At 52.0% G+C, this 25,457-nt stretch overlaps 7 protein-coding genes across 7 annotated transcripts; 5 read left to right on the top strand and 2 right to left on the bottom strand.

The window, feature by feature from the left end:
- Positions 1–53: 53 nt before the first annotated feature.
- Positions 54–1,386, top strand: K460DRAFT_420836 (uncharacterized protein; the record flags this gene model as incomplete). The annotated part of the gene is made up of 1 exon (XM_040938103.1): positions 54–1,386. One exon carries the CDS (start codon positions 54–56, stop codon positions 1,122–1,124), a length of 1,071 nt encoding a protein of 356 aa, XP_040783564.1. The 3' UTR covers positions 1,125–1,386.
- A 152-nt stretch (positions 1,387–1,538) lies between these two features.
- Positions 1,539–3,019, top strand: K460DRAFT_370995 (mitochondrial carrier). The gene is made up of 2 exons (XM_040934258.1): positions 1,539–1,728; positions 1,824–3,019. The coding sequence occupies exons 1-2, from the start codon at positions 1,692–1,694 to the stop codon at positions 2,759–2,761; spliced, it is 975 nt and encodes a 324-aa protein (XP_040783563.1). The 5' UTR covers positions 1,539–1,691; the 3' UTR covers positions 2,762–3,019.
- A 651-nt stretch (positions 3,020–3,670) lies between these two features.
- On the top strand, positions 3,671–6,290 carry K460DRAFT_321726 (uncharacterized protein). Its single transcript, XM_040930492.1, has 2 exons — positions 3,671–5,653; positions 5,716–6,290. The coding sequence occupies exons 1-2, from the start codon at positions 4,004–4,006 to the stop codon at positions 5,956–5,958; spliced, it is 1,893 nt and encodes a 630-aa protein (XP_040783562.1). The 5' UTR covers positions 3,671–4,003; the 3' UTR covers positions 5,959–6,290.
- A 342-nt stretch (positions 6,291–6,632) lies between these two features.
- Positions 6,633–8,310, top strand: K460DRAFT_295522 (uncharacterized protein; the record flags this gene model as incomplete). The annotated part of the gene is made up of 3 exons (XM_040929567.1): positions 6,633–6,746; positions 6,796–7,426; positions 7,475–8,310. The coding sequence occupies 3 exons, from the start codon at positions 6,633–6,635 to the stop codon at positions 8,308–8,310; spliced, it is 1,581 nt and encodes a 526-aa protein (XP_040783561.1).
- A 455-nt stretch (positions 8,311–8,765) lies between these two features.
- Positions 8,766–12,754, bottom strand: K460DRAFT_347520 (uncharacterized protein; the record flags this gene model as incomplete). The annotated part of the gene is made up of 4 exons (XM_040931352.1): positions 8,766–10,571; positions 10,617–10,736; positions 10,787–12,410; positions 12,470–12,754. The coding sequence occupies 4 exons, from the start codon at positions 12,752–12,754 to the stop codon at positions 8,836–8,838; spliced, it is 3,765 nt and encodes a 1,254-aa protein (XP_040783560.1). The 3' UTR covers positions 8,766–8,835.
- A 481-nt stretch (positions 12,755–13,235) lies between these two features.
- On the top strand, positions 13,236–16,207 carry K460DRAFT_359534 (uncharacterized protein; the record flags this gene model as incomplete). Its single annotated transcript, XM_040932203.1, has 7 exons — positions 13,236–13,308; positions 13,357–13,475; positions 13,538–13,694; positions 13,751–14,732; positions 15,085–15,443; positions 15,499–15,903; positions 15,969–16,207. The coding sequence occupies 7 exons, from the start codon at positions 13,236–13,238 to the stop codon at positions 16,205–16,207; spliced, it is 2,334 nt and encodes a 777-aa protein (XP_040783559.1).
- A 3,023-nt stretch (positions 16,208–19,230) lies between these two features.
- Positions 19,231–20,831, bottom strand: K460DRAFT_410388 (uncharacterized protein; the record flags this gene model as incomplete). The annotated part of the gene is made up of 2 exons (XM_040937371.1): positions 19,231–19,582; positions 19,633–20,831. The coding sequence occupies 2 exons, from the start codon at positions 20,829–20,831 to the stop codon at positions 19,231–19,233; spliced, it is 1,551 nt and encodes a 516-aa protein (XP_040783558.1).
- Between the last annotated feature and the right edge of the window lie 4,626 nt (positions 20,832–25,457).

Genomic DNA, 25,457 nt, shown 5'->3' with positions numbered 1-25,457 from the left:
CTGTGGGCCTATTCTTTTTTATAGGCTTCTGTCAACATTTTCACAACAAAATCATGGTGCTTAACATACCACCCCAGGCAGCCGACGAGCTATGGCACTTGGTTGAAACGAAAGGTTTCTTCGATTGGACTCTACTACCATTCGCAATCGTGCAGCGAGACAACATACGTGCACGCGGAGGCTCTTTCATAACCAAGGACGTGCACGGCAATGAAGTTTCCACAGCCTCTGACCCCGTGATCCCCGAGATATTCACAGGCATGGTTACAGAACGCGGCTGTTTCCCCCCGAGCTATATCGAACGAGGCCTGCCACCCAACGACGATTACTATCACAACGGCGTCGAGCTGGTGTTGCGCCCAGCACAGGACAACATCACAATGGAGGAGAACCTGTACCCGTATGTACATGGGACGCGTTGTGGCATTTGGATGCGCTGGCGTCGTGAAGCAATCACTTCTCGGAATTGCTGCGGAGGAAAGATGGAACGCTTCAGAGACTTGCAAACCCGCTGGAAGGAAGGCGATCTATGCAATGAGTTGGTCCAAAATCTCCAGAGCATCCGCCAGTACATGCGGCCAATTGATCGTATAGTCTGCTTCGGCCTTGGAAGCCTCGAGAACGACCGGGCGTTTCTACAGCACGTGGTCGCTGCTACAATTCGAGATACTCTACAAGATCCAAATGAGAAGCCCATGAGGTTCATCGCGCAGGACCCGGCATACTGCAATAACTGTGAGACGGTTTTACGATACATGTTTGGCATCACTGTCGTGGAACAGCCTGAAGGCTTCCTCGATGTCGAGCGGAATACTTTCGTTATGGCAGTCTCTCCAGATGCCAGCATTAGCCAGTGGACACTGGATAAAACGTATAGATTCGGCGGGCCCGCTGCGCTGATGTGCGATACGGCACCCGATGACGGACGAGGAGAATACGAGGAGGACATCAAAGACTTTTCCAGCCCCCATCTAGAAAAGTGGACGAACATGTGCGACGACCACGGCCGTGTTTTCTACATGGTCGACGATGAGATTTTTGAAGGTGCCAAAGAAGGGCTCGAGACTTTTGGCGAGAATGCGATCGACTTGTACTGGAGTTGTGAAAATATGATATTCGATTGAGTATTTCTGGTGAGCGTCAAGGTGTTTTGTACTTGCTTTGTATCATGCCAGTCATGATACCTTTCCAATTACATGTTTCTAGTACTCGAGTTTGATTCTGTAAAAGTGCTCGTTTTTAAAGACTATGACCCTACAAGACTGAAATGTGAAGGTATAGATTTGGAGACGAATCGCTCTGACTGTAGCAAATCCGGGGTATTTTCAGCCATACGAATAAGGCTGGGAAATACAGCGTCTGTTCTGGTTCAAAGCGAGGAAAGCATTCATTCACGCCGGTATCCTGAGAGCAAAGGTGTAGTGACGATGAAGAAGTAGCCATCGCTCATGGGCACGGAAGGTGGGCGTAAGCGAGTGCAATGCCTCGGTGTTCTGAGCCGCCGTCTTCGGGCGCTCACGGTTGTGGAAAACGTCATCAAACAAATCGGCGACACGAACTTTGACAAAGCGATTTCAGCTCGTCTCACCTCATCTTGATTATATACGGCCAAACCTCCAGGGTTACCAGCACCATGCGTAGTGCAGCTTCACTCTCCACGATATAGCAATTAAACTTTTGACGGCGCGGCAATGTCAGATGGCGGGAAGTCGCGCGCGTCGTCTTACTGTGAGCCCCAACTTCTTTGATAGTAGTCTAGATGTTTGAGCACATACTCAAATACCTCAAAATCTTCTTCAATTGCCTGCTAACACCTCGAGTAGTCCATTTCTTCGCCGGCCTGAGCTCAGGTGTTCTCTCCGCTGTCCTTCTCCAACCCGCCGACCTCCTCAAGACCCGCGTCCAGCAATCGCACTCAAACACACTCCTCGGCACTATTAGGTCGATAGCCAGCGGACCAAACCCCATACGGCAATTCTGGAGAGGCACCCTACCAAGCACAATACGTACAGGTTTTGGATCTGCGATATACTTCTCTACTCTGAATGCGCTGCGGCGCAGAGCAAGTCTAATTGCTGCTGGCAGGAGTGATGTAGTAATCAAAGGAGGAGAGCACTCTAGCTCGTTACCCAAGTTGAGCAACACTGGAAACCTGGCAACCGGAGCATTCGCGCGAACATGGGCGGGCTTTGTCATGATGCCCATCACAGTGCTGAAGGTGCGGTACGAGAGTAGCTTGTACTCTTACAACTCGCTCTTCACAGCCTCGAGAGACATATTCCGTACAGAAGGTCTGAAGGGTTTCTTCGCCGGCTTTGGCGCAACCGCTGTCCGCGACGCACCATACGCAGGCCTCTACGTCCTCTTCTACGAACAGTCCAAGAAGAAGCTCTCAAGTCTCGCAACCAAGATTGAGGAAACGTCCGGCGCTAGCACGAAACTCTCCTCCAGCACATCTGCGGGCATCAACTTCATCTCTGGCGTCGCAGCAGCAGGACTCGGGACGACGATGACGAACCCTTTCGATGCGATCAAGACGCGCATACAGCTGATGCCTGACCGATACGGGAACACGGTGCATGCGGCAAAGAAGATGTTTGCTGAAGAGGGGACGAGGAGCTTCTTTGATGGACTAGGTATTAGGATCGCCAGGAAGGCGATGAGCAGTGCGCTTGCGTGGACAGTGTATGAAGAGTTGATTAGAAGGGCGGAAAGGGAGTGGCGGGAGGTTGCTGAGGAGGAGAAAAATGTACGTGTATGATTAACGGTATTCAAGGCGTTCTGGTATTGGTGGCTGGGATGATACCTCTCTCCACTCATCTGGGGCTCTTCGAAACATTACAGCGGAGTCCAAGGCGCGACCAAATGATACAGGGGGTCTCATCACGTGTCTATTCTACGGGGAACTCGGCTAATTGAGGAAACGATTGGATATATGACCATTTTGCATGAGCGCAGTACTTTAGCGAACCCTCTGTAGCTTTCAGGCTCGTACGTGGTTCTCGTACCGACTTCGCATCCACACCTACTTGAACATGCTGTAGTGCGATGAAATGAAAGGGTGCGGCTGAGGTGCAATCCCCAGCATCGGGTGGATAAGGCGCCAAATGTCTAGCCGCTGTCGCCGAACAGGCACGTGGGAGCTTGTTCTAATCAAGATAGTGGTCACAACATCTATCACGGTCTTATGCACGCGAACACACTGTTTCAAGAGGCGCTTCCCGTGGTGCCCATGTGTCTCGAAGCGCGCGACAGCCAGAGATACTTTGAAGGAGCAAAACGGCCCAGAGCGATGACACCCAGTGCATGCTCTGCTCGCCTGGAGTTTTGAAATAGTCGGTCGAGAATAAGGCTGACAGCGGTAACAACCTTGGAAGTCTCCGCTACTTTTCAGCCCCCGCTGGCTGGAAGAGGAAAGACGGATCAGCATGCTGGTAGTGTTCCAAGGTTACTAATTTAGACTGCCCCTCCTTGTCACCATGGACATGTTCGCGCGCGCTCAAACATTGCAGAGACACGGGTCAAGCGGGCGGCGAGCCTGGTACACCGCTTCGAAAAGCAGTAGGCCGTCACAAAGGTGAAGACGGCAGCGTGGGCATGCGTCGAGCCACTCGATCTAGATGCCATGCCGCCTATGGTCTGCCGCCGCCGCCGCCTGGTGGTCCACCAGACCAATGCAAGTCAGCCCCAGGAGTCTTTCTGCCTGATGACTAGCTGCGGGTGCCTTTTGGACCCCAAATTCCTTCGGGGGCTTGAATTCTTTGAAATGCCCTGGATTGCCGCACTTTCGAGCTGCTTCCTTGTTTCTTACGTTAACCTGCTGTCGTGCGCCGCTGTGTCAGACTCTGTTATCACCCCGCCCTCGCCGCCCGCTGAGACAGGACAGCAACACAGCAGTCTTTTGAACTGTTTGCTTCTAGTTCTTGCTTCTTAGCTTTATCAAGACAGTTTGAGACTATTCTACTCTTGCATTTCCCCGCTACCGTACACTCCAACTCCAACCATGCCCGGCCCAGACGAGTGGGACAACTACACTGAGGACGAGTGGTATGCCACCGATAAGTATACTACCGGTGCTCGCCATGTTCGACCCACAGCACGTCCAGCACCGCGACGAGAGGAGCTCCGCCCCGAATATGGTCGCAGTGGCAGTGCGTACCCGGGCCACGAGGTCCACTACACAACCGCTCTCCATCGAAGCCGCTCACAAGGTCAAGACCGCATTCCCAATGTGACCATCTACAACACCACTCGCAACGACAATGAGAGTAATCCAAATGTCCGCACTGACCACCGGGACACCACTCGCACTGAGCATCGAGAAAGCAGTCCTCGCGGCCGAGCAGTGCCGCGAAGAATCCCTGGTGAATGGGCACTAGAGGACGAACTTGCCGAGCTAAAGTTGGAGGTCAGGAGGGACCACCGTGAGCGCTCCCGCTCAAGGCACGACCACCATGACCATCATGACCATCATAGCCACTCACCTGATCGCCGGTTCGAGGATAAGCTCCAGTTGACGATTGCACAGCAGCGACTCAAAGAAGCTGAAGAAAAGCTTGAGAGGGAACGACAGGAAGATGAGATGGAGAGGCGCGAAGAGTTACTCAAGCGCAAGCTGGAGCTCAAGTACATCAAGGACAGGAAGGAGCGTGATGCTGAGGAGCAGCGCATCAAGTATCAAGAAGAGCACATGCGGCACGACTGGGAGTTGAAGCGCGAGAGGGAAGAGCGAGACCGCGAGCGAAGGGAAATTGAGGAAGAGAAGAATCGTGCCAACATCATTGCCGAGAATAGAGCGAAGATGTCGAGGGAGCAGAGGGACGCAGAAGAGCAGCGCGATCGGATTCTAGCCAAATTAGAGAGGGAGAGGAGAGAGCAAGATGAAGAGCGCAGGGCAATCCTTGCGGAGAACAGGGCAAAAATGTCAAGGGAGCAAAGGGAGGCCGATGAACAGCGCGAAAAGATCATCGCGAAGATGGAGAAGGAGCGGAGGGAGCAGGAGGACGAACGCAAGGCTATTATTGCTGAGAATACCGCGAAGCTCGAGAAGGAGGCCCGAGAACGCGCTGACAGGGAAAGAGCTATGGAGATAGAGCGCAAGCGCATTATTGCTGAGAATACAGCAAAGGTGCACCAGCAAGAAGAGGAAGCCAAGGAAGCACAGCAGCGAGCTGTTGATGCCTACAATAAGAAGCGAGAGAGGGAGGAGAGAGAGGCCAAGGAAGAACGCGAGCGAGTCATCTTCGAGTACGAGCGCAAGAAGTTCCAGGACGCCGAGAAGGAGAAGCGCGCACGCGAAGAACTCATCATGCAGCTCCGGCTCGAAGAAGAAAAGAAGAAGCTAAAGGAGAAGGAGGAATACGAAGCCTTTATGCGCAAGCAGAAGGAAAAGGAAGAAGAGGAGAAGGAGAAGAAGGCGGCGCAGGAGAAGGAGCTCGAGGAGACGATGCGTAAGAGACTCGCTCAGTTCGGCTTCCAAGACAACCAGATCCAAGCTCTTGTTCATCCGGAAAAACAAAAGGAGTTGCAGCAAGGCATGACGCCGCTGAATCCAATGCGCATTGCACCTCAGCCTACATATGCCAAGGTGCACAGGCAGTATCTTGATGTTGAGACGCTACATTATTATAACATTCCTTACGAGTATGACACAGTAAGATTGCACCCCCCTCCCACCATCAATTTCAGCTCAAGTACTAACTCCACCAACCTTAGAACCCAGAGTACATCATCGTCCTACGCGAAATGAGCCAAACCGAGACTGATATCCTCTTCGAGCACACGCGTCGCCTTCGTACCGGGGGTGGCAGCAAGCTCTTCATTGAGTCCGAGGGACGCGACTACCATGGAAAGAAGGAATATGCGTTTGTGCGCAAGAAGTCTAGGTCCAGGTCAAGGAGCGACGTGAACCGCTCCTCCAAGCAGAATGTCAATCTGAGCAGTATGTTCTTTAGATAGAGTGTGGAAGTCAGTGCCATGGTAAAGGGAAGAGTTCGAGTTGAATGTCGTCTTGGGGGTTTTTTTTTTAACTTCTACTTTTCTCTCATATACCATTCATCATCTCTCTACTCTTTTAGCTAGCAGAAAGGCTATGGGGATACTACTTTCATACGTTCGATACGCGCGGTGGCGTTCGGATCATTATATTGGGTAGCTTATCCTTCAGATACATGAACAAGACATACGTGCAACTTGTTTCTTCAGCTGGTTCAGCTTTTCTCTCTCGTGCATATGCTGTACGCAGCGAGGCATGCACTGTTTCTCTCAACAAGACGCAGATCTTCACCGGTGCTTGTGCTACTTAATTGTGTTCCGCCACGTTACCGCGATCGGTGGGCGCAGGGGACACTCAGCCGATGTCGTGTGACCGTCGCTTGGCCATCTGAGTTCAGTCTAGATGCTGTTTACTTAGATCAGCGGAAGCTTGGAGGGTGAAGATGGAGCATGTGCATGTGCACGCGCATCTGCTCCTAGGTCGGCCCGCACCGAGGGAAAGCCTCGGCATATGGATTTCATCATCGCGGGACGCCTCTTGCGCTTTCAACGTGCATTTGCCCGCAACACTCGATTATTGCTCTTTGGTTACATTTTTGCTTAGCATGCGGTGATACCCTCTTTTTCTTAGTCTAAACATGGCAGACGCACTTTGCGGGCCTTCAAACGCCCTCCAGAACTTTCAGAAGCACACCACCGTCGACCGGACACTGCAGCAGGACCGCTTGATCGGGAGGCATTCTCCAGCGCAGGTGTGTACTACCTACGAAACACAAGGTGTGCTACTCTAACGATAACTAGGGCTTCAGATCATCTCCAGGACCAAATGCAGGTGCTGTAGATTCCGAATTCGATGCCTTTCAAGCAGGACGGCCTGGCCCGCCGCAAGACTTCCAACGTTTCCCTCCGCAATTCGCCCCTCCCCCGCCGCAGCATTTCGCACAAGCTCCCCAAGCTCCTGACTGGGCCAACGACTTTCAGAGCTTGAACATCTCCAGTCCGCCTCCACAACTACTACAGCAGCAGCAGCAGCAACAGCGGGCGCAAGCGGCGAATGCGGCGTCAGCATGGCATCAGGACTTCATAAGGCAGCAAGCGCCCGTTGCTCAGTCTCCAGTGCTCCAACAGAACACATATGGCGCCATGTCGGGGTATGGCATGGGCGGGTTTGCGGCCCAGCCTTTTATGCAAACACCTGGCTTTCAAAATGCGCAAGTTGCTCAAGGAAAGCAGCGCGCGCAAGACGCGGTGCCAGCATTCGATGAAGCAGCGTTCGAGAATGCATTTGCGCAGGCGCAGCAAGACATGCTCGACGAAGCAGCAGCCGACCAGAGGCGCGCACAAGCAGCGCAAGCAAATCCAGAAGTGCTAGGCTTGGACCGGCCAAGTGAGATAGATCCTCTCCTTATGCGGATACGAGAGACGCGGCCAGGTGTGTAGTATCGCTCAGCAGTACTACGGTAGCTAACATGAATTCTAGCTGTTTACTCAGCCATCCAGGTCTGGAGCGAGACGGGGCTTGGGCGCACCGAGGAAGCCGTGTCGTATCTTGACAATATGGATCAATTGGAACGGAGCGGCCACCTGGTTCAGGACGCGAACGAAGCGAAATGGATAGTCGACTCGCTGCAACGAATAGTCAATCGGGACGCACCACAGGAAGTGAAGACGCGCGCAGAGAAGCTCATCACGGCAATCAACCAGCGATTGATGTCACAGTATCCGCTTGGCGCACGAGTGCCTATGAACGAGGAGCAAATATGGAAAGAGCTAGAAACGGCAGGCTACATGAGGACTCCCGAGCACGAGCGTGTAGAAGAAAAGACTGAAGAAAAGACTGAGCAAAGGGAAGAACAAACACCAAGGAATGATGATGATGAGATGGCGGAAACCGCAGGACGCCTTTTGGAAAGAGTGGCCGACAACACGAGCGAAAAGTTTCAGAACTCCCAGTTCCTCGAACTTATGCGCCGACTGCGAGACCGCGAAGTGCGAGTCCAAGAGGACAAAATCGTTGAAGTCAACGACGCCGACTCGGCACCTTCACAAGCCAACGCAACAGCATCTTTCACCTCATACCCATACACGCAATCGCAGCAGCCACAAGAACCAGCATCAACAACCCAGATCCCCGGCGTCGATCCTCAGATCTTGGACTACGCAGCCACAGATTTCGACATGCCCATCTACTCCGGTGATGGCTCCGAACAGTATGATCACACCTCCTCTTCCACCCCCAGCGAACCTTTAATAATAACTGATGAGATCTCAGATCAGTTCAGGACCTACAACGTTAACGCCTCTTACCACCGCTGACACATCACATCAAACGCGCATCCCGCGACATGAGCAGGACGAGGATCGGTGGAGACATGCTGTTCCTGGCCGCGATCCGGTGACGGGGATGCGTGGGCCGGAGATGCCGTGGCTTGGGAACTGACAAGTGGAGCTGTACCTGAAAGAACTTATGAGACCGCCAGGGGCTAGTCTAGGGCATCGAGGGATGTATATATAGATTACGCATGGTTGAAGGAGGCTGTTAGAGTATGTTGGACATACAGAGCTTTGGGGAAACGACCAGAGCCTTCGGAGGAGCGTGTCCTGTGTGCAGGCCTTCTGGACACCTCGCCAGACTCACGTCAGCAGGAATGATGTATAGACCAAGGACATCTTCAACCGTCCTGAATCCGACGCTCAAGGACGATGTGTTCATCCTCATCGCCATGAAATCGAGAGAATCACGAGTTCAATAATATGACATAAAGTAGATAGATCAGGACATTTGGTGCACATCAATTACCCTTAACATCGTCTCATCACTCTAAAATAACTCCAGTGATTCTATGCTTTAGACGCACTCCGTTCATCCCCAGGTATCCAAACCCCCACACCTTTCTTATCCATAGTCAACCCTTCTGTAGCCTGTACCTTGAGCGTCTTGTTGAAGTAGCGATCCATAACCTTCAAGTTTGGAGTGATCCACGCGCCCGTGACCAGTGGCAGGAGAGTATAGCGTACAGTCTGCCTGCTCATAGGCAGCAGATGCAAAGTGCGTAGCTTGGACCCACTGAAGCCGAACTCTTCGCTGGCCTCCATGTTGAGCTCAAACGTTAGGAAGTGCATCGTCGGGTTCTCGAGTGTGTAGTCGAGGTGTACGAGCGATGCCACGCTAGGGGAGAGGATAGCTGAGGCCAAGACGCGTGGTTCGCTCGAAGGTATCTGGATACGCGGGATGGGGAGAGAAGAGGTCACGACTGGGGCATCGGGGACAGAAGTCCGCTGCCAAGTGATGTTAAGTGTAGTGTCGAGAGCGGTCGAGCGGCGTTCTTCAAGGTTGTTTTTGCGGATGTCGAGGCTAAAAGACCACTCCTTCAGGACCTTAGGTTCCATTGCCATGTCTACGACGTCGAATTCCTTTGTTATGTCGCATGTTGCGCCTCCATGAATACTGTGGACTTCAACGGCAAGGTCTTTAACTACGAGCTGCTCGTCGGCAAAAGATGCAACCTTTGCTCGCAAACCCCAATTCTGTGCAATACCAAAAGCATCGGTTGACTCAGGATCGACGTTGCTTTCAGCCTCCTGCAGCTCGAAATAGCTTGGCCATTGACGTGCATGAACCCTGGCGTTCAGATCATAACTCGCTTCGAAAGGTGCATTAAACACGAGATCGGCAATCATGATTTTCGAAATTGGGATGTCGCGGTCACTGAGGAGGTGGTATAAAACCTTCACTTCTAGAGCGTAGTCTGCTGGATCTGGCGGCGCCGTGAACCGTATCCTCTCCGTCGTCTTTGCGCCCTGGATGAGCTTACCTACCACATGGCCTGGAAGGTCGACGTCTGTGGAGCCATCAAGTAATGGCGGCATTTCTTTCATTGGTGAAGAGGCAGGGCGCTCGACCCATGAGTAGCCGAGCGTATCCTTCGAGCGCCCGAGAAATCGAATTTCCAGAACAGCTTCTGTGTCTTCCTCTTCCTGGTTCTGAATTTCTATTGCTAGGACCACGGGCTCATCGGTATAGTACTGGCTTTGTACATCTGGTAGCCTGATTTCCATCTTTGGTGGCTTTGGTAGGATATGTATCGAAATTCCAGAGCTTCGTTTCAGCTTCCGAGGCTTGACTTCCGCGTTGGAAGTGATCCACCATGTCGGAGAAGGCATTGTTTGAAGGTCTGAATCCGAGCAAACAAGATTATAGCGCTCGGTGTTAACCTCGAAAATGCATGCAATGGCATCTATGTCCCCTGCTTCGCGGAAAATAAGTGGGAAGTTGTACACCTTAGTTTGCCCGGAATGTATTGTTAAATCAGACACCCCGATCCACTGCGGCTTCTCCGTTGATGAAATGTTCTCGTGCAGACTACATTCGAGTAGTTTCGAGCCGCTTCCAGAAGCGTCTTCGACCGCGGCATGTGTCAGTCGTACTTCGCTCAAGCCGCCCTTGAACCGGTAGGATAGAGAAGATAAGGTAATGGGAGCTGAGCCTTGTCGAGCATTCGAAGTGATTACAATCTGCGAACGTAACGGTTCGCCCACATTGCCCTCAGCCTCTGAGAAGGCAAAAGTTACGGATACTACACCATTAGCCTTTAAGCTTAATCAAGCAGGGTTGTACGTACAGCAAGACATGTGGGCCTTGGTATCCAAACTGACGCTCACTTTGTCGGCGGAAGCATCTGCGGGAAACGTGTCTAAGCATGCCATGAGATCGTATCTGTACTTCGTTTTGCCGGGAATAGCTGGATGTCATCAGCATTGTCATCAGCTTACTCAATCATGATGCACTGACTTTGACTGTACAACTCCCACTCCGTCGCGACGTAGGTCTCTCGGTTTTGAACGCGCAGTGCGCATTCATGCAGAGCCCATAGCACTTCAGATGCAAGGCTCCACCAGCCTTCCTTTCTCCAGCTCATTGTTTCCCAAAGTGGTCGTAGTACTTTGAAGGCATCATCAAATCTCTTGACATGCAATAATGTTCTAGCCACCTCTAATTGTAGTTGATCGACCTTCCGATGCTGTCCCCGAGCCTTGAACTCGGATATTGCCGCATTCATCTTTGCCGAAATATCTTTCCAGTGCTCGAATCCACCGCCCGTCCCAGGAACGGGAAACTCTTCGTGTGGTTGTGGGACCAGGTATTGATCGTACATTTGGTTCCGGTTCGACACCTTGGTAGCAGGCGACATACCTGGCGGTGTTCGGTCTTCTTCGGGCATCTCTCGCGCAAGGATATATCGCCTCTTTGCATGATCGGCCGATACTTTGTGCCAATAGCCGGCATGGTGTAGCAACTCCCACGGCGGTAGCTTCTCACCGACGGGGAACTGTTTCTCGGGCGGCGAAAAGATGGAAATCACTGTGTCCGATAGAGGGTCTGTGTCTACAACTGGTTGTGATATGCTAAAGACTGGTAGATCGGTTCGCTGAATGACCTGCGCCATAACCTGAGCCCACCGTGCCTCCCAGGCTTGCCATCCGTAATTTGTTGTTCCCTTCCCTCGACGGTCAAGCACGTCTCTTAGTCTGATCTTGTATCGTAACCAAGTTTGGGCAGCAGAGGTAGGGTAGCCATTCCATAGTTGACATCGAATATGTCGAAGAGCGATGATATCCGCCAGTAATCGCATCTCGTCCCATCTAGGCGACCAGCTTGCTGTCGTTTCGAACATGCCTTCAAGGCCGAACAGGGCTTCAAGAGCAGAGTTGTAGTGCCGTTGCGCCGCGTCCATTTCCTGGCGAAACTCTGCAAAGATACCTAGTTTGAAGTCATATCGGAGGGCCCAGCCAGGGTAGGACAATGTTTGAGATGTGCCCCATGTTGGCGGAGATGTCGGCGGAGGGATGGTGCCCCGGCCTTTTTTCCTCCTGGCATGCTTGGTGAGATCCCTGTAGTACTCGACACATATGGGTTGCAGTATCGACAGCACCGATATTACAAAGGCTCTGAGTTCCACTGGGGATGTATTCGGGGGCAGAAAGAAAAAAGAGTTCTTCGGATCTAGGCCGGTAGCTCGCCGTATGACAGCCAGGCGCTCTTCAATATCAGGCGACTCTAGTATAGTCTTGTTGCTAAGTAGCACGACCACATGGCGTGTGCGGTATTCCGACTTTTGTATTTGACCCTTGACTTTGTTGATGTCCGTCTTCAGTTGGTTGTCATGCAGGCTGTTGGTAATGGGGTCGGTGGTGAAGTTGAAGAAGGATATGTACACGGCGGGTACGTAGTGCTGGTGTTTTGCAACCCAGGAAGGCGCGATGATGCCGTCGGGAAAGGTTGGCGAGGCTGGTGAGAGCGGGGATATGGGCGAGTGCAGGATCCACGATGTCGCTGCTGCGATGTCAGGGCTGCCTATCGGGCTTGTTGTGGACGCCGTGGGCGCATCGGCCTTCCTTGGAGGTAGTTGAAAGTTCTAGTAGCCATCAGTTGGGTGCCTCTTCCCAAGTTGCACTGCGCAGGCGCCTGACCTACCCTCCCTACAGCCCGTATTCTGAGGCCATGTGTGATGCCCTTTTGACCAGATGCCCTCCCATTCCAAGGGGCATTGGTGCCATCAGCGCTCAGGAACTCCCGGAGTAGCTCCTCTGCGCGATCGCCTGTCACCGGCGGCGTTTCTGGGCTAACAGTGGTAACAGCCCGACCCGGCAGCACATTCTGCACAGGAGGCGGAGAATCAAGCTCTTTGCTGCTTCCTAGGCCAGAGAGAAGTATGAAGGGCAAGTTGTGTTGTACGTAGTCGGATGGATACGCATCCATAGCTGTATGCGCGAGCTATCTAGCCATGAAGAGGAGCTTCGGAGGTGAGGGGTGACGACGTCGCAGAGTGGTAGATTGAATTGTCACTTGCTTGCGTGTCGCGAGGTTCGCTGTAGGTGCCGTTTTTCTGAGCGTGGTGTTCGAAGGGCTGGAGCTTGGTGGGTGTTTGCTGGCCCCTGCTTGAGCACATGCATGTAGAGGGATGCTTGCGATGTCATGGTGAATTGCGGGACGCAGCGCGCTAAATTGCAACCCTGGCTGGCCGGTCATTGCCATGATTCTCCGCAACGCTCAATTAAACACCAACGCGCGAACAGCTCATCCGCCGCCCCGATACCCTCCTCCTTCTCTGCGGGTTTGTACCTTCTTCCCCCTCTATCAGCGCGCCAGCTAGTGCCCTGACTGTGTGCACGCGCCGGCACTCGCAAATTCCCGACTTGGCCAACTTTCTACTCGAGCTGGCCAGGAGGCCGTCAACACCATGGCGGGCCAGCAGCAACAGATCATGGACACCATCTTCAACATGAAGAGGAGGATGCTGCGGAGAGACGACTGTAAGAGCCCCATACCTCTTCCCCACAGACTCTCACTAATCCTCACAGCGGAATCTGAGGAAGAAGAGTCGCCGTTCGGTAGCCACAAGCAAGACCTGAAGCGCAAGGTCCACTATGCGCGTGCCAGCGACCCAGATTTTCTGTCGGATCCTCGTCCTTATAAAAAGGTGCGTTTCCGATATTGCGCCGCTCAGAATTCCACTCCCAGCTGAACGCTCACAAAATATAGCGCATCGAGCACGCTGGCTATCGCAGAGCTATCCTACAGCGTAACCCTCCGCGCTTTGATCCTGACGGAGACCTCGTTGAGCCAGATGACGAATATGACGAGGAAGAAGATCTGGAAGCCGTAGAGGAGAATCCATATGGGAACATACTGCTAGAAAGTACGTGGGCTCATGAACCTGGGCATGAGGAACGCCAGACTGATCAGATATTCTAGACCTTCTTGCGCCGTTGACATCCGCAGCCGATTTGCCAACCCACCAGGCCCTGAGCGTAGCATTCACCTCGAGACACCTCACCGACCTAGCAAACGAAGCGGGCGTGCTGTCGCGAAAGGAGCAGATCACGATTGCGCGCGCAAAGAATTTGTCTGTTAAATTACAAGGGGACTCCTCATTTGCGCCTACTGCTCTAGCGGCCATGAGCAATGAGACTTTCCGAACTTCACGGTCGAACGGCACGGCTGAGCGCGCCGTGAATGGAGAGCTCCAACAGGACCAAGATGCTGAGATGGAAGACGCGACACAAAACGCGCACGACGTAAACATGGAAGACGCAGGACACGCTCACGGCGCTTCTCAGAAGAACGTGACGAATGGCGACACAGGACCGGAAGCAGTCAATGGAGCCGAGCCCGTGACAAACGGCACCTCACATGACGTAGATACGGATAAACTACAGGACAACGGTGAAGGAGCGGATTCTCCAGCAGCTGACGATGCGTCCGATACCGCGTCACAACAGACAGCACACCGAATGACGACGCGCGCCCGCGCGCAAGCAGCGTCGACTCCCTCGCCGCCTCAATCCCCATCCAGCAGCGATAACGCAATACACCCTCTCTTCACGTTCTCCACCGACTCGATACCCGATCGCGATTTTGGGATACCATCTAATGAGGCCGAGGAAACGCGTATGCTGCTCATGGCCTACATACAAAAGCAGGATGAGGTTGCACGGATAACCTCGGATCTATTTCAAGGCATGCTACAGGCCGACCGCATGAGACAGGATGTCTTCAGGTGGTCCAAGGCTGAAGCTCATGTTGGAGAGATGAGCGATGGCGAGGACTGGTATGACAATGAGGAGTGGGGCCTCGACGAGGACCTGGCGAAAGGCCGCGACGAAGAAGAGGATGAGACAGCGGCGACGGGAAAGAAGAGCACAAGACAGCGGCGGAAGCCAGACAAGGACGACCGGTAGAGTCAGTCTCCACGGGCGGCGCATCGGCAAAAGTACAGGCCCAAGACGTGACTGCTACACATTCTTATCCTCGTTGTCCTTTTTGCGTAACGCAGCGATATACCATGATACCAGGAAGACGGAATTGCATACTTCTTAAGAACCTCGAGTGGGACCCTGCGCAATCGCTCTTGCCTCAGTGACCCTCACTTGTTTTCACGTCCAGGGCGCACTTTCTTGATCCGTCCATCCTGGAAGTTTACCTCCTCTACCTCACGTCAGCCTTCGCACAATGGAGTTTATGCTTCGATGCAACGAACTGAAGTGTCGCACGCAGCTTCATGATAGCGCTGTAGTCACGACCTGCAGTCATGTCTTTTGCAACCAATGCGCCGACACCACCGGACTCTCGAGGTCAACAAACGCGCATAGGACGTGTCCAGCATGCAATGCTTCGCTCCACAACCCAGATGATGTCGTTATTGCTGGATTGAATCCTTCAGAAGACTACAAAACCAGCGTGCTCAGTGGCCTCAGTCCAACCATCATCATGGAATGCGCAAGTCGTGGCCTGGCCTTCCATAGCTATCAAACTTCACAGGAAATTATCTACCAGGAGCATCTTGCAAAGGGCTTGACCGAGAAATACAACACACTAAGCCAACAGATGGATCAGCTTATCCACGATGCGAACTCACAGATCAAGGCCCTGCAAGACAAGATCCAAGGTCCGCTTCTTCTCTATTACGTAGACTAGGCCATGGAGACTGACGGTTCCATTAGCTATGCAGGCGGAGCAGACCTCTCTCGAAGCTAAGAACCACGAGCTAGTCGACGCCTACAAGGAGAAGACCAAGTCACAACAGCAGACCCAAAAGCTCTATCAGTCTTTGAAAGCGCAGGTCATGGCATCGCATGTTGCCCATGCAGCTGGCGACGAAGCAGAGTTCACGCTTCAAACCGGCCGTGGCGATCGTTTCATCGACCGCCTACCAGGCGCGCGAACTAGTACCACAAACTTCGGGCAGATTGGTGTAGGCCGGCAGACCGGCGGCGAAAAGCCGCATAATAGGAACAATAGCAGAAGCTCTCGAAGTAGTGGCCAACAGCTAGGTGGCATTGGAATTGGACCTTCATACACTCCAAACTTGCAAGGGCGCGATTTGGGCGGCAGAGTTTACTCAGGCCGTAAGTTTCTATCCGTGTTGAGCTGCATCGGGCGTTGACCTGTGTTCCGTATTGACCTCGTATAGAATCTGCCCCGGTTGGGACACCATCTCAAGCTCACCGAAGCCGTCTCCCTGTCCTCGGTGGGGCTCGTCAAAACCCCTACTTGAACCCGGAAGCCGGTCCTTCATATCAAGCTTCACCGTTGACTCGACAGCCTCTTGTGGGTAATGTTGCTGCACGAGGGTTGGGCAACTTTGCGCTTGGAGGCAAGTCGTCAGGGAGGGCTGGAGGCATAGCGAACACTGAGCCTCTGGGACGTTGAGCAGGTGAACGCAAGCCTGATGTCGGGTTCCAACAGGAACGCTGCCGCTGTCGAAGAAGGGTTGAAGCGTGTTTGATCGGGTAGCAGAATGTGGGACAGGGCGTCATGGACGAGGTTGGAATATGGCTCAGCTTGTGGGATATGAGGCTGAGACATACTCCAAAGCTTAATCTAATGTGCACTACAACTTCTCGGCGATTCTCGACTGGCCTGAATAGCGTGACTGATAGATAGACGAGGTAATTGAGCATCAAGTTTCTGTACATGAAATCTTCTGGATGATATCGGCTCGTGTGTTTCGCTCCGTTATGGCAAACTAGTTCCTAGGTTCCTAGGCTATCAATTGGCCTTTGAACCAGGACCAAGTGTCAAGGCATCAAGCAAGCCACTCGGGTGGCGCTGCGGGTCAGGCAGCAATTTTACCCACGACAACCTCGCCAGGTTCCTATCAAGACATCAAAAAGCAAGCATGAAAAAGCAAACCTAATCACAAGTTGTTGGGCGCTAGTGAGCCGTAACCCTTGCACGAAGACACCATTTTTTTGCCGGTGAGATGTCATTCCGCACGTCTCATGCAGGGTGAAGTTTGGTGGCTTTTTTTTTAAGTAAGTTTGCCATATGGATCTTCTTTGTTGAATGATGGCGATGCTGGAGACACCAGTGGACTGCGGATGCTATTGGGCCTCAGTTGAAGGGCGCAGAAGATGAGCTGTCTGAGTCGGAAGTGCATTGCCAATGATTGGTGTTGGTCAAGTGTAGGATAACACGACAGCGCAAAGTGTTGAACGGAGAAGCTTTGTCGCATTTACTACGGTCGAATCAGTGAGAAAATGAGCAACTTTAGGGATAGGCGGGGGGATGGATGGATTGATCCCCGGAGCAAGCGACCTATACTATGTCAGTTTTAGCCTTTCGCACCTGCATGAGTTTGACCGTCTTCCTGCATCCTAACTCAACAACATCTAAACCTTGGAGAATCATCGGTCTTATTGATGTTAGGTTCTTTTGTCTTCGATCAACTCATCACCATGTTGTGGCGAGATAAATGAGGTTCACCAGATAGTTCCATGGGTTTGTAAGCTGAACACACACAGTGGTGGCTGAGTACAGTGTCGCCGCCGACGAAATTGAAGCGGCGACGTGCATTTTCAGCAGAGGAAAGTTCCTGAAATTCGCTAGAAACCACTTGGCATGTCCGTCCCTGCATGTTACAGGGTGTAGTTGGGTCCAATAGATTGGGCGTTGGGTTATGGATAGGGTGATGGTTGCGCCTTCAGGTCCAGCTTTCGCCATCTAGAATATCTTCCTGTCTTCCTCTCGCTGAGGTGTAGCGGTGACGACCTGAATTTGCCTTGAGCTGATGTGCTCGTGACATTTACACGAGCGTCCACCGTCCTTCGCTCTGGGCGAACCGGAAGGTCCGTTGTCAAGCTTATACCTGGGGTGCGTCATGAGATCATTCTTACACGCATCTGCACCTGTCTTCTTCGCGTTATAGTGAAGACTCATTGGAACTCATGATCTACCGGGTGTAAGAAAGATTCGGGGGGAAGAAGGAAGAAAGAGGCGAATATACTGTATCAAATCAGTGTAACCACCCCTACACCATCTGCTGACAGGTAGCTACGAGTATATCATGAAAGAAACGTCATGCTATATATCAGACAAATAGGAAAGCGATGCGCGGAGTTGTATATTCAGGTGAGATATTGGCCTGGAGGACTTGTAAGATATAACTATTGACCGGTCTACTGTAGCTTCTAGGCGACAACACCCCGTCAGGACTCATATCACGACATGACGAGGCCTGCCCAAGACATTGTGCAAAAGAAAGCGTTGATCATCATGACTAACTAATGAAATTAGTGTAGGACGGGTGAGAGTGCCAAGACTCTACTCCAGAGGTCGCTACAACATTGTTTCTCTTTCCAGAACTTTATACGCCCCGTCGTTTGGAATTTTCGTTCGTATCTATCGATACCCACGTTACCATGTCACACACAAGGCCCCTCAATCACTTGGTTTCCTCAACGCCCTCGCTTCATATGTTCCGTCGTCAAGCAGCGCCGCGAGTCCAAGCTCAGAGAAGTGAGGCAGCAAATCGTTGGGCGCCTTCTTTGACGATCGTCGCCACATCAACGACGCCAGAGTGACATTCGGAGAGGATCGTTACCCCTGGGTGGCTTGGGAAGCCCCTGACGCAGCATTAAGGTTCGTCTCGTGTTTGATGATTTGATCCGTGCGACCCGCAACTAGGTTTCCTCAACCGGGGCTACCACCGGCCAGTCTCCACCACGGCCCGCTGGACTTTCCACTCATCATCACCGACCTTGACCTCGATGCCAGTTCAAAGAACATATAGGCCGATACAATTCTGCAGTACCATCGCCGCCTAAAGAGGCCGCCATTCTACACCACGAGGTCCAGTCTGCTATCGATGACGTTTGTATAGCTGCTGCCTGTTGACCTTCAGCTCTTCACGACTTCGCCTTCCCGCCTCTCTTATAACGCCGGCCTGCAAAACATATCTCCCAACGTATAACCCTATAACACCAACACCCGCGCCCCGCTGTAAACCAATAACACAACACGAACACGAAAACGAAAACGAATGGGACAATAGTGCGCTACTTGTCTTACACTAACCAGACCCAGTGCACGCCTTGGAGATGGCTCCTCTAGATCTAGTATAGGCAAGTGGAAGGAAAAGAATACAAAAGATTTTTTTTGGCGTTACATGTCGAAGCTGTTACAAAAGCATGGAAAGAAATGTCTGCATCAGACTCCCACCACGACTCGGTTGAATAGTATACGGAAGAAAGAGATGGGTATAGAGAAAATCGACTGTCAGTCGGTACAAAGTTGTAGGGAATCGATTCTCTGCGAACGAATGTGGGCTTCGATACACGTTGAACCCGAAAGCCTCGCCTGCCACCTTCGAAGCCCCAAACCAAAGCTCCTACGAGCGTGGTACGATCGTTCAACCTCCAAAGAGGGATGTTATTCCATGCGTCATGGCGTCATTATACCGAGGGATACTTCTTGCGGGACAGGGCTGGACCGGGAGCCATGCTTCGATGCTTCTTTCGGTAATGCTTCAGGCGTGCATCTTGCCTCTTATAAACCTTTGAGCAACCATCTGCCTCACATGGGTAGATCCTTTCTTCCTGGCCTTGGGCTTGTCCATGCTTCAATCGCCAATGGCGCTGGCGATTGCCTCGGCGGTATTCCCCGGTAAAAGTGGCGTCACACATCTCGCATCCTAGGACTTCTGCCAAGTTAGATGAGATAATGCTTACGCTAGAAAGAGTTGGCGAAGGTTGACCGAGAGCGGGGGTGAAATCCCCGGGAGAGGACAAACGGCCACCAGCTGATCTACGAGTCGATTAGCCTTGTACGGAGGTCCGAGGATTGTTGCGACCTACCTTGAGCGACTTATACCCTGTGGTACGTACGCGCTATCTTGAAAGTCGGAACCTCCAGTATCTGAGTTGAAGCCGGAGCGAGAACAAGCCGTTGACGGTAAAGGGCTCAACACATTGAGTAGCGGAGGACCGAAAGTCGACATCCTGTCTACTGGTTCCTGCCAGGTCGGCTGAAACGAGGTCTGCGATGTCATTGTATCCAGTAATTTTGACGTCGTAGAGTTCGTGTAGCTGGACCAGCTCGCAGACAACCTATCAAGTGAAAGATTATGATCATTGGCTGCCAGGCTATCGTATCCAACAGATGGCTCTTGTTGTTCAGCTGTCGCCGCAAAGGGGAATTCTGGTTCTTGAAAACATATTCTAGGCGCTTGTCCGATGTTTTCGACGCCTGCTAGCGCGCATGAACCTACCCCAGTCGTGTCCATTTGATGGAGCGGGTGTAAAGACGGGTCATACCGCATGATTGATGATGAGGATTGGTTCAAGATAGGTTGCCTATCAAAGGTCGGGTCACGATGAAATGTGCCGACAGCATCCATGTCAGTGGTGTCGTTGTTTGGGCCTTTATCCCACCCTGTGGAAGCATACTCCTGGTGTCCGACATATCTCCCCGTGTCGAAGTCGGAGACACTGACAGTCGGTTGTGAGTAGGGACGAGAGAAGTTGTATAACGGCTGGTTTTGATTATCCGTCTCCCAAGCTTGGTACTCTCGATCGATAGCCCAAACGTTATCGATGTATTGCGACTGCGGGCTAATTGATCCTAGTATTGGTGTTTGGATTGTCGAGGCATCCGAGCCACCCGTTATTCCTAGGAAGTCTAGGTTGTAGTCGCTCGGAACCGTATTCGAATTCGGGCGTTGCGGATAACAGGCGAGTGGATTCTCAGAAGAACTAAGTACAGTGTCTCCCATCGACTGGTCGGGTTCATCTGTGCAGGGACCCCCCTTTTGTGTCTGAAATTCTTCGTTATACTTTGGAAGGGCTTCATCATACCGTAGTGATCCAGTGAGAAAGTCGGTGCCGCCGGTTCTGCTGTCCAGAGACATCTGATCGTCTTCACCCAACTTGCTGCTTGTGACGCGTGTGGGGGCGTGTTGCATTTGCGAAGAGATACCACTCTGCACAACCACTCGCGAGCGCGGCAGACGTCTTCGAGGGATATCGATGTACTCCGTTTGGGTCAAACCCGTCATCGCCGGACTCCGTAGGACAACCTTAGGATCGCACAAGACCGAAGTTGTTTCCGCAAGACGATACCGACTTTATTGGACGAGGGTAATGGGGCAGCCTGTGAAGAAAGGTAGGCTGTGCTCACACCAACGCTACGAGCGTGCGTTGCGAATACTGGTTGTTCGGGAAAAGAAGGAAAGTGTGGGAGGGATGATAGAGGGAGTGTTGTGAAAGGCTGGCGTCAGGAGCAGAGACTGATAGTGCAGGGGATGTTTTCTCGTGGAAAGAGAAGGAGGACCAGTAGCGTGAAACCTACTACCAACGACAGCAACAGAACCCGGTCGTTCACCTCGGAGGACCAAATCTGGGATGATATTATGGCAGCGCTCTTTATCCACTTCACGGCCGGGAAGATCCTCTGGTTTGCTTCGTATTAGCAAAATGACATGCTCATCGGACAACAGCGATATCATACCGGCGTCGTTCAGTATTATTACGTCTGCTAGAAACAGGCACTGTGGCATGGAAAGCCTCGCTTACAAGCAGCTAATGCCGGCAAAGGATGGGCGAGCAAGGTGATCGATCAGGTGTGCTGACGGGACACGGAAGTGTCTGAGGTGACAAGCTCGGTCGTTCTCGGCGCTATTCATGAGCAGCAATCAATGATGAAGGGGTAGGATATTCGGGGGAATCTGGGGATATAGATGAAGAAGATAAAAGCGGTGTGAATGTCGAACAACTGGCAGACGACAAGGTCTGCTTTCGTCCTCCTTCCTCGCGCCAGTAATTGACCTCAGACGGGGACGCCCGAGCGCTGGGAGACAAGGCCGCGCCAATTTGGTCATCGCCAAACCGTGTCAGCGACGACGAGGCTACCCAGACCCATTAGAACAACACGAACAGCAGGCGGAATCTCAATGCCATTGTACGCTTCGTCACATCTGCAAGAGCGCCGAGTCAACCGGGCGATAGCTTGTCTGGTATGCCCACTTATCACAGCCACAATCTGGACGACGAGGACCTTGAGCAATAGATCCAACATGCCCTGCAAGTCCAATAGCTCGAGGCGATGGCAGGTAGACGGACCGTCGTATGTCGAGGCAGGCAAGCGGAACATGCGTCAAGAGCTTGTGAGTCCCCATATGGTTGAAAAGGAGCAACCGTTTGTCAGCAGCGGGAGGCGACCCAGGCTGCCATGCGCAATGCTCAAGCAGTTATTCCACGGGGAGGCTCGGGTCAACGAGCAACAAGACAGGTAGAAAACAGAATCGGCCATAATTTGGCTGACACAGAGCCTCCAAAGTTGAGTGATCCCAGAAAGAGTCCATCGGGTCTATGCGGTGGGCTATCGTCCAGTTATCAATCTGCACAGTACTCATCTCCGGAGACAGCCTTTAGTGTACAGCGCATGTGAGATCGCTTACAGCACCTCTCCTCTCGCGACTTGCATCTAGGATGTTGACGCACTTGTTAACAGGGTGGAGGCAGCGCGGCATGTTCACCCGCCCCGGGAATGGCTGCGGAGATCCTTTCCCCAGCCGTCGCCATCTTCACAACACGGTGTAAACGATCTCGCAACGATACTGCTCCTATTTCGAGTCACTTGTATACACGTCCAACTAACCATCCGCTTCTTCGACCCTCTACATGCAAAGTCCCCGAGTTGCGCTCTGTTGCTCTCCTCTGATCCGGTCCCATCTTTATCAGGGTGATATGGGGAATGGGTGAGGAGCAGCGGCATGAGGCTTGCATGTACCGCATATGCCGCATGTGCAGAGGGTGGGTGCTACACATACGGGGCCGCGGTCAATCGACTGATTCAGAAAGATGCCCGCCACGGCACCCGAAAGTGGAGAGCAGCAAGCCAGCTCCAGCTAGCCATACCAATCATGTACGAAGCGCAGAGCCTCCCATACGTTCGTTGCACTCTTATCCGCACCTAAGCGTGGTTCTAGACGCGGTTCGTAGATAACATGCTTTCATTTTGGAGGGGTCGTCGGGATGCGCAAGGGACCCAGTATATTGTTGCGCCACGGTGAATGCACGTGCTAGCATTATATCGCCAATCCATCGCAGCTGAGAAGCAGCTGCAGGTGAAGACCACTAGGTGACTCTAAATCCTGTCACAATGTGTGAGTTTAAGACTAGATTGATGGCCTGATCATTAATCTCCTTGGCGATTGTGGAGAGTGAGGACATGATGAACTCATTCGAGTAAGCTTAAGCGAGAGCGATACGCCATTGTACACGACGATAGCCACAGGGGACTCGATTGACGGTGATTGAAGCGCGATTGTTTGCATCAGAACGCTTGAGTACAGATCTCGAACCATTTGGGAACTGCTGTGGGCCTCAGGCAATAAATCCAGCAATCACACGCTGCAAGGTTAGCCACCCCCGCTGCAAGTGGTGCATGAACGCAATCTGCCAATATGGATCTGCACGGCTTTTCGTATTCAACCATCTCCATACGCACACACACACACCATCAGAGAAGCATGTCCTATGGCCAGACCTGCTCTGCCGATTTCCCAACGATGGCGTCAACCCGTTTTACGCTTGCCTACCGAGGCTAGCCACAAAACACCAGCTAAGCGCCAGCCCACACTGCCGCCCGCAGAACGACTCCACTTGGCTTGGTTCTGGCTCGATAATGGCGTATTACGACATCAGCGCACGTATCATCATGGGACGGGCCGGATTACGGGATAGAAAGCAGTCGCCATGCTAGCGATTCGATCTCCTCCAGTGCGCAAGGCGTACCCGTGGTTATTCAGCGTGCTGCTATATTTCGACGGGATGTGGATGTGATCTCTTAAGAGATCTCTGTTTGGAGCTCTACTTTATTCTTCTTTAGAACCACTGCGAATCCTTCAGGCGGGGTGTCTGCTACTCCGTGATATTTCTACACTGTTGTAGATACTACATACTCTGCCTGGTATCCGTGACTAGTGACGAAGCAGTGCAAAAATGCAGCTGCTTGTTTTTGTGTGCAACGGAGTGATTCGAACTCGGAACCCAGGGCACGTTGCTAATGCAGTGCTATTGCAGCACCACCTTGGCCGCTGGTACATGAGCCGACCCAAGCAGACAGTAGGAGAGCCTATCACGCAACGAAGAACACATCCCGCGGCTGTAACAATCAATTGTTTCTAAGATGTTGCCATCTACGGCTGCACGCTACTCGTCTGATGTTCAAGGGCCAGAGACATCTCCTACTGCGTTATATAATCCGCTCTTGCTGGCGCGATAACTTTACTTTCAGACAGGAAATTCAAGAGTTAGATAACGCGTCCTCGTTTTAACTTACGCAGTCAGAGAAGAGCGTTTTTGCAGGTTAAATTATGTGTTAGCAAAACCGAATCTCGAAGAGAACTTCTATATCTTAGCTAGTGTTCATCTAAGATTGTTGTTGTCGTCTTTGTTGTTATTAGGTTCATTAATTTAATACTTGATAGCCAGTCTGAACCAGACACCCATATGGTAGGATCCTCTAAAAATAGTTGCATACCCTCTCGATGTTGGCCTTAAAAGATCGCTAACTAATATACGAAGTTAGATATTAGAATCGCTTCAGTGGAAATAGTTCGTTGGTCATCTTTTTGAAAATCCCGTTGTACTACCTTCCGAGGCAGTTCGAGAAGAAAGCATGCCCTATGAAGTCAATAGAATTATTTTACCTTGCTGATCTTGATATGAATATTTGCCTTGAGACAGGACTGGGAAAACTGTCTCCAATACTCAAATGAGAAGTAGTATTTCATAAATGAAAAATTAGGAAATCAAGCTGTGGGTTCTTGAAGGACAACTGGACCATGCTAGCGCAACACTTAGTCGTCGTTGCGATTTCTGCTCGGGTTCAAAAGATGACAGCTCGCCTGGAGTAAAGCCAAGTTTCCTCAGAAAGTCGGGTCGCGTAGGGCGGCAATGCTGGTTAGGCACCGTTTGTTGACGCTATTTGAGTAGCCTCACCGGAGCCATGGGAACGGGACTGAAAATCGTCGGGCTGGAAACGCGGGGATCCTCAGGTTCCCTGGGAAGAGTCCACGACATTGGGCATGCGTAGGGCGACTTGGGCTGGAACAGATCTATGAAGGCGTATTGAATGATGCCAGATGGGAGGGCAGGTATGGAACGGTGACCCAAAGTTAGCAGCTCGTCATCTCTACGATTGGAAGATTCGACTTGTCATGTAGTCTTCGACTGGTATAGAAGACTACAGAAACCTAAAGAAGGTTTAGTATCGCCGTCTATCAGCCGAGCCGTCTGACCAATCATGCATGTACAAGCATTGTGCAGTTTCCAAGGTTGGCTACAGCATATTTTTTCAACCTCATCTCGCGCAGACCTACCGATACGAACCCCTTGGGCATAAAAGAATATTAGAGATGACAAATTCGCCCTTGTGGCAATTTGTAGCCTTCGGGCTCGCCGTATGCATTGTTTAAGTTCGCGATGATGCAGGGGGGCTGAGCCACGCTGATGGCGAAATCCCACATAATCGCGTCGTAAAGGTCGGCGATGTCACAGAGAGTTTCAGCACATTGGGGTTACGTGGAGCATACGTCCCTGCTTTCTGGGTGGCGTAGATGATTCCGGGAGTTCAGGTCGTTGGCTTGGACCCCCTAATTTGGGCTAAAAAGCAACTT

Source organism: Cucurbitaria berberidis (assembly GCF_010015615.1).
Source record: "Cucurbitaria berberidis CBS 394.84 unplaced genomic scaffold K460scaffold_6, whole genome shotgun sequence".
Lineage (NCBI taxonomy): Eukaryota > Fungi > Ascomycota > Dothideomycetes > Pleosporales > Cucurbitariaceae > Cucurbitaria > Cucurbitaria berberidis.
This window is presented reverse-complemented; position numbering and strand designations above follow the sequence as displayed.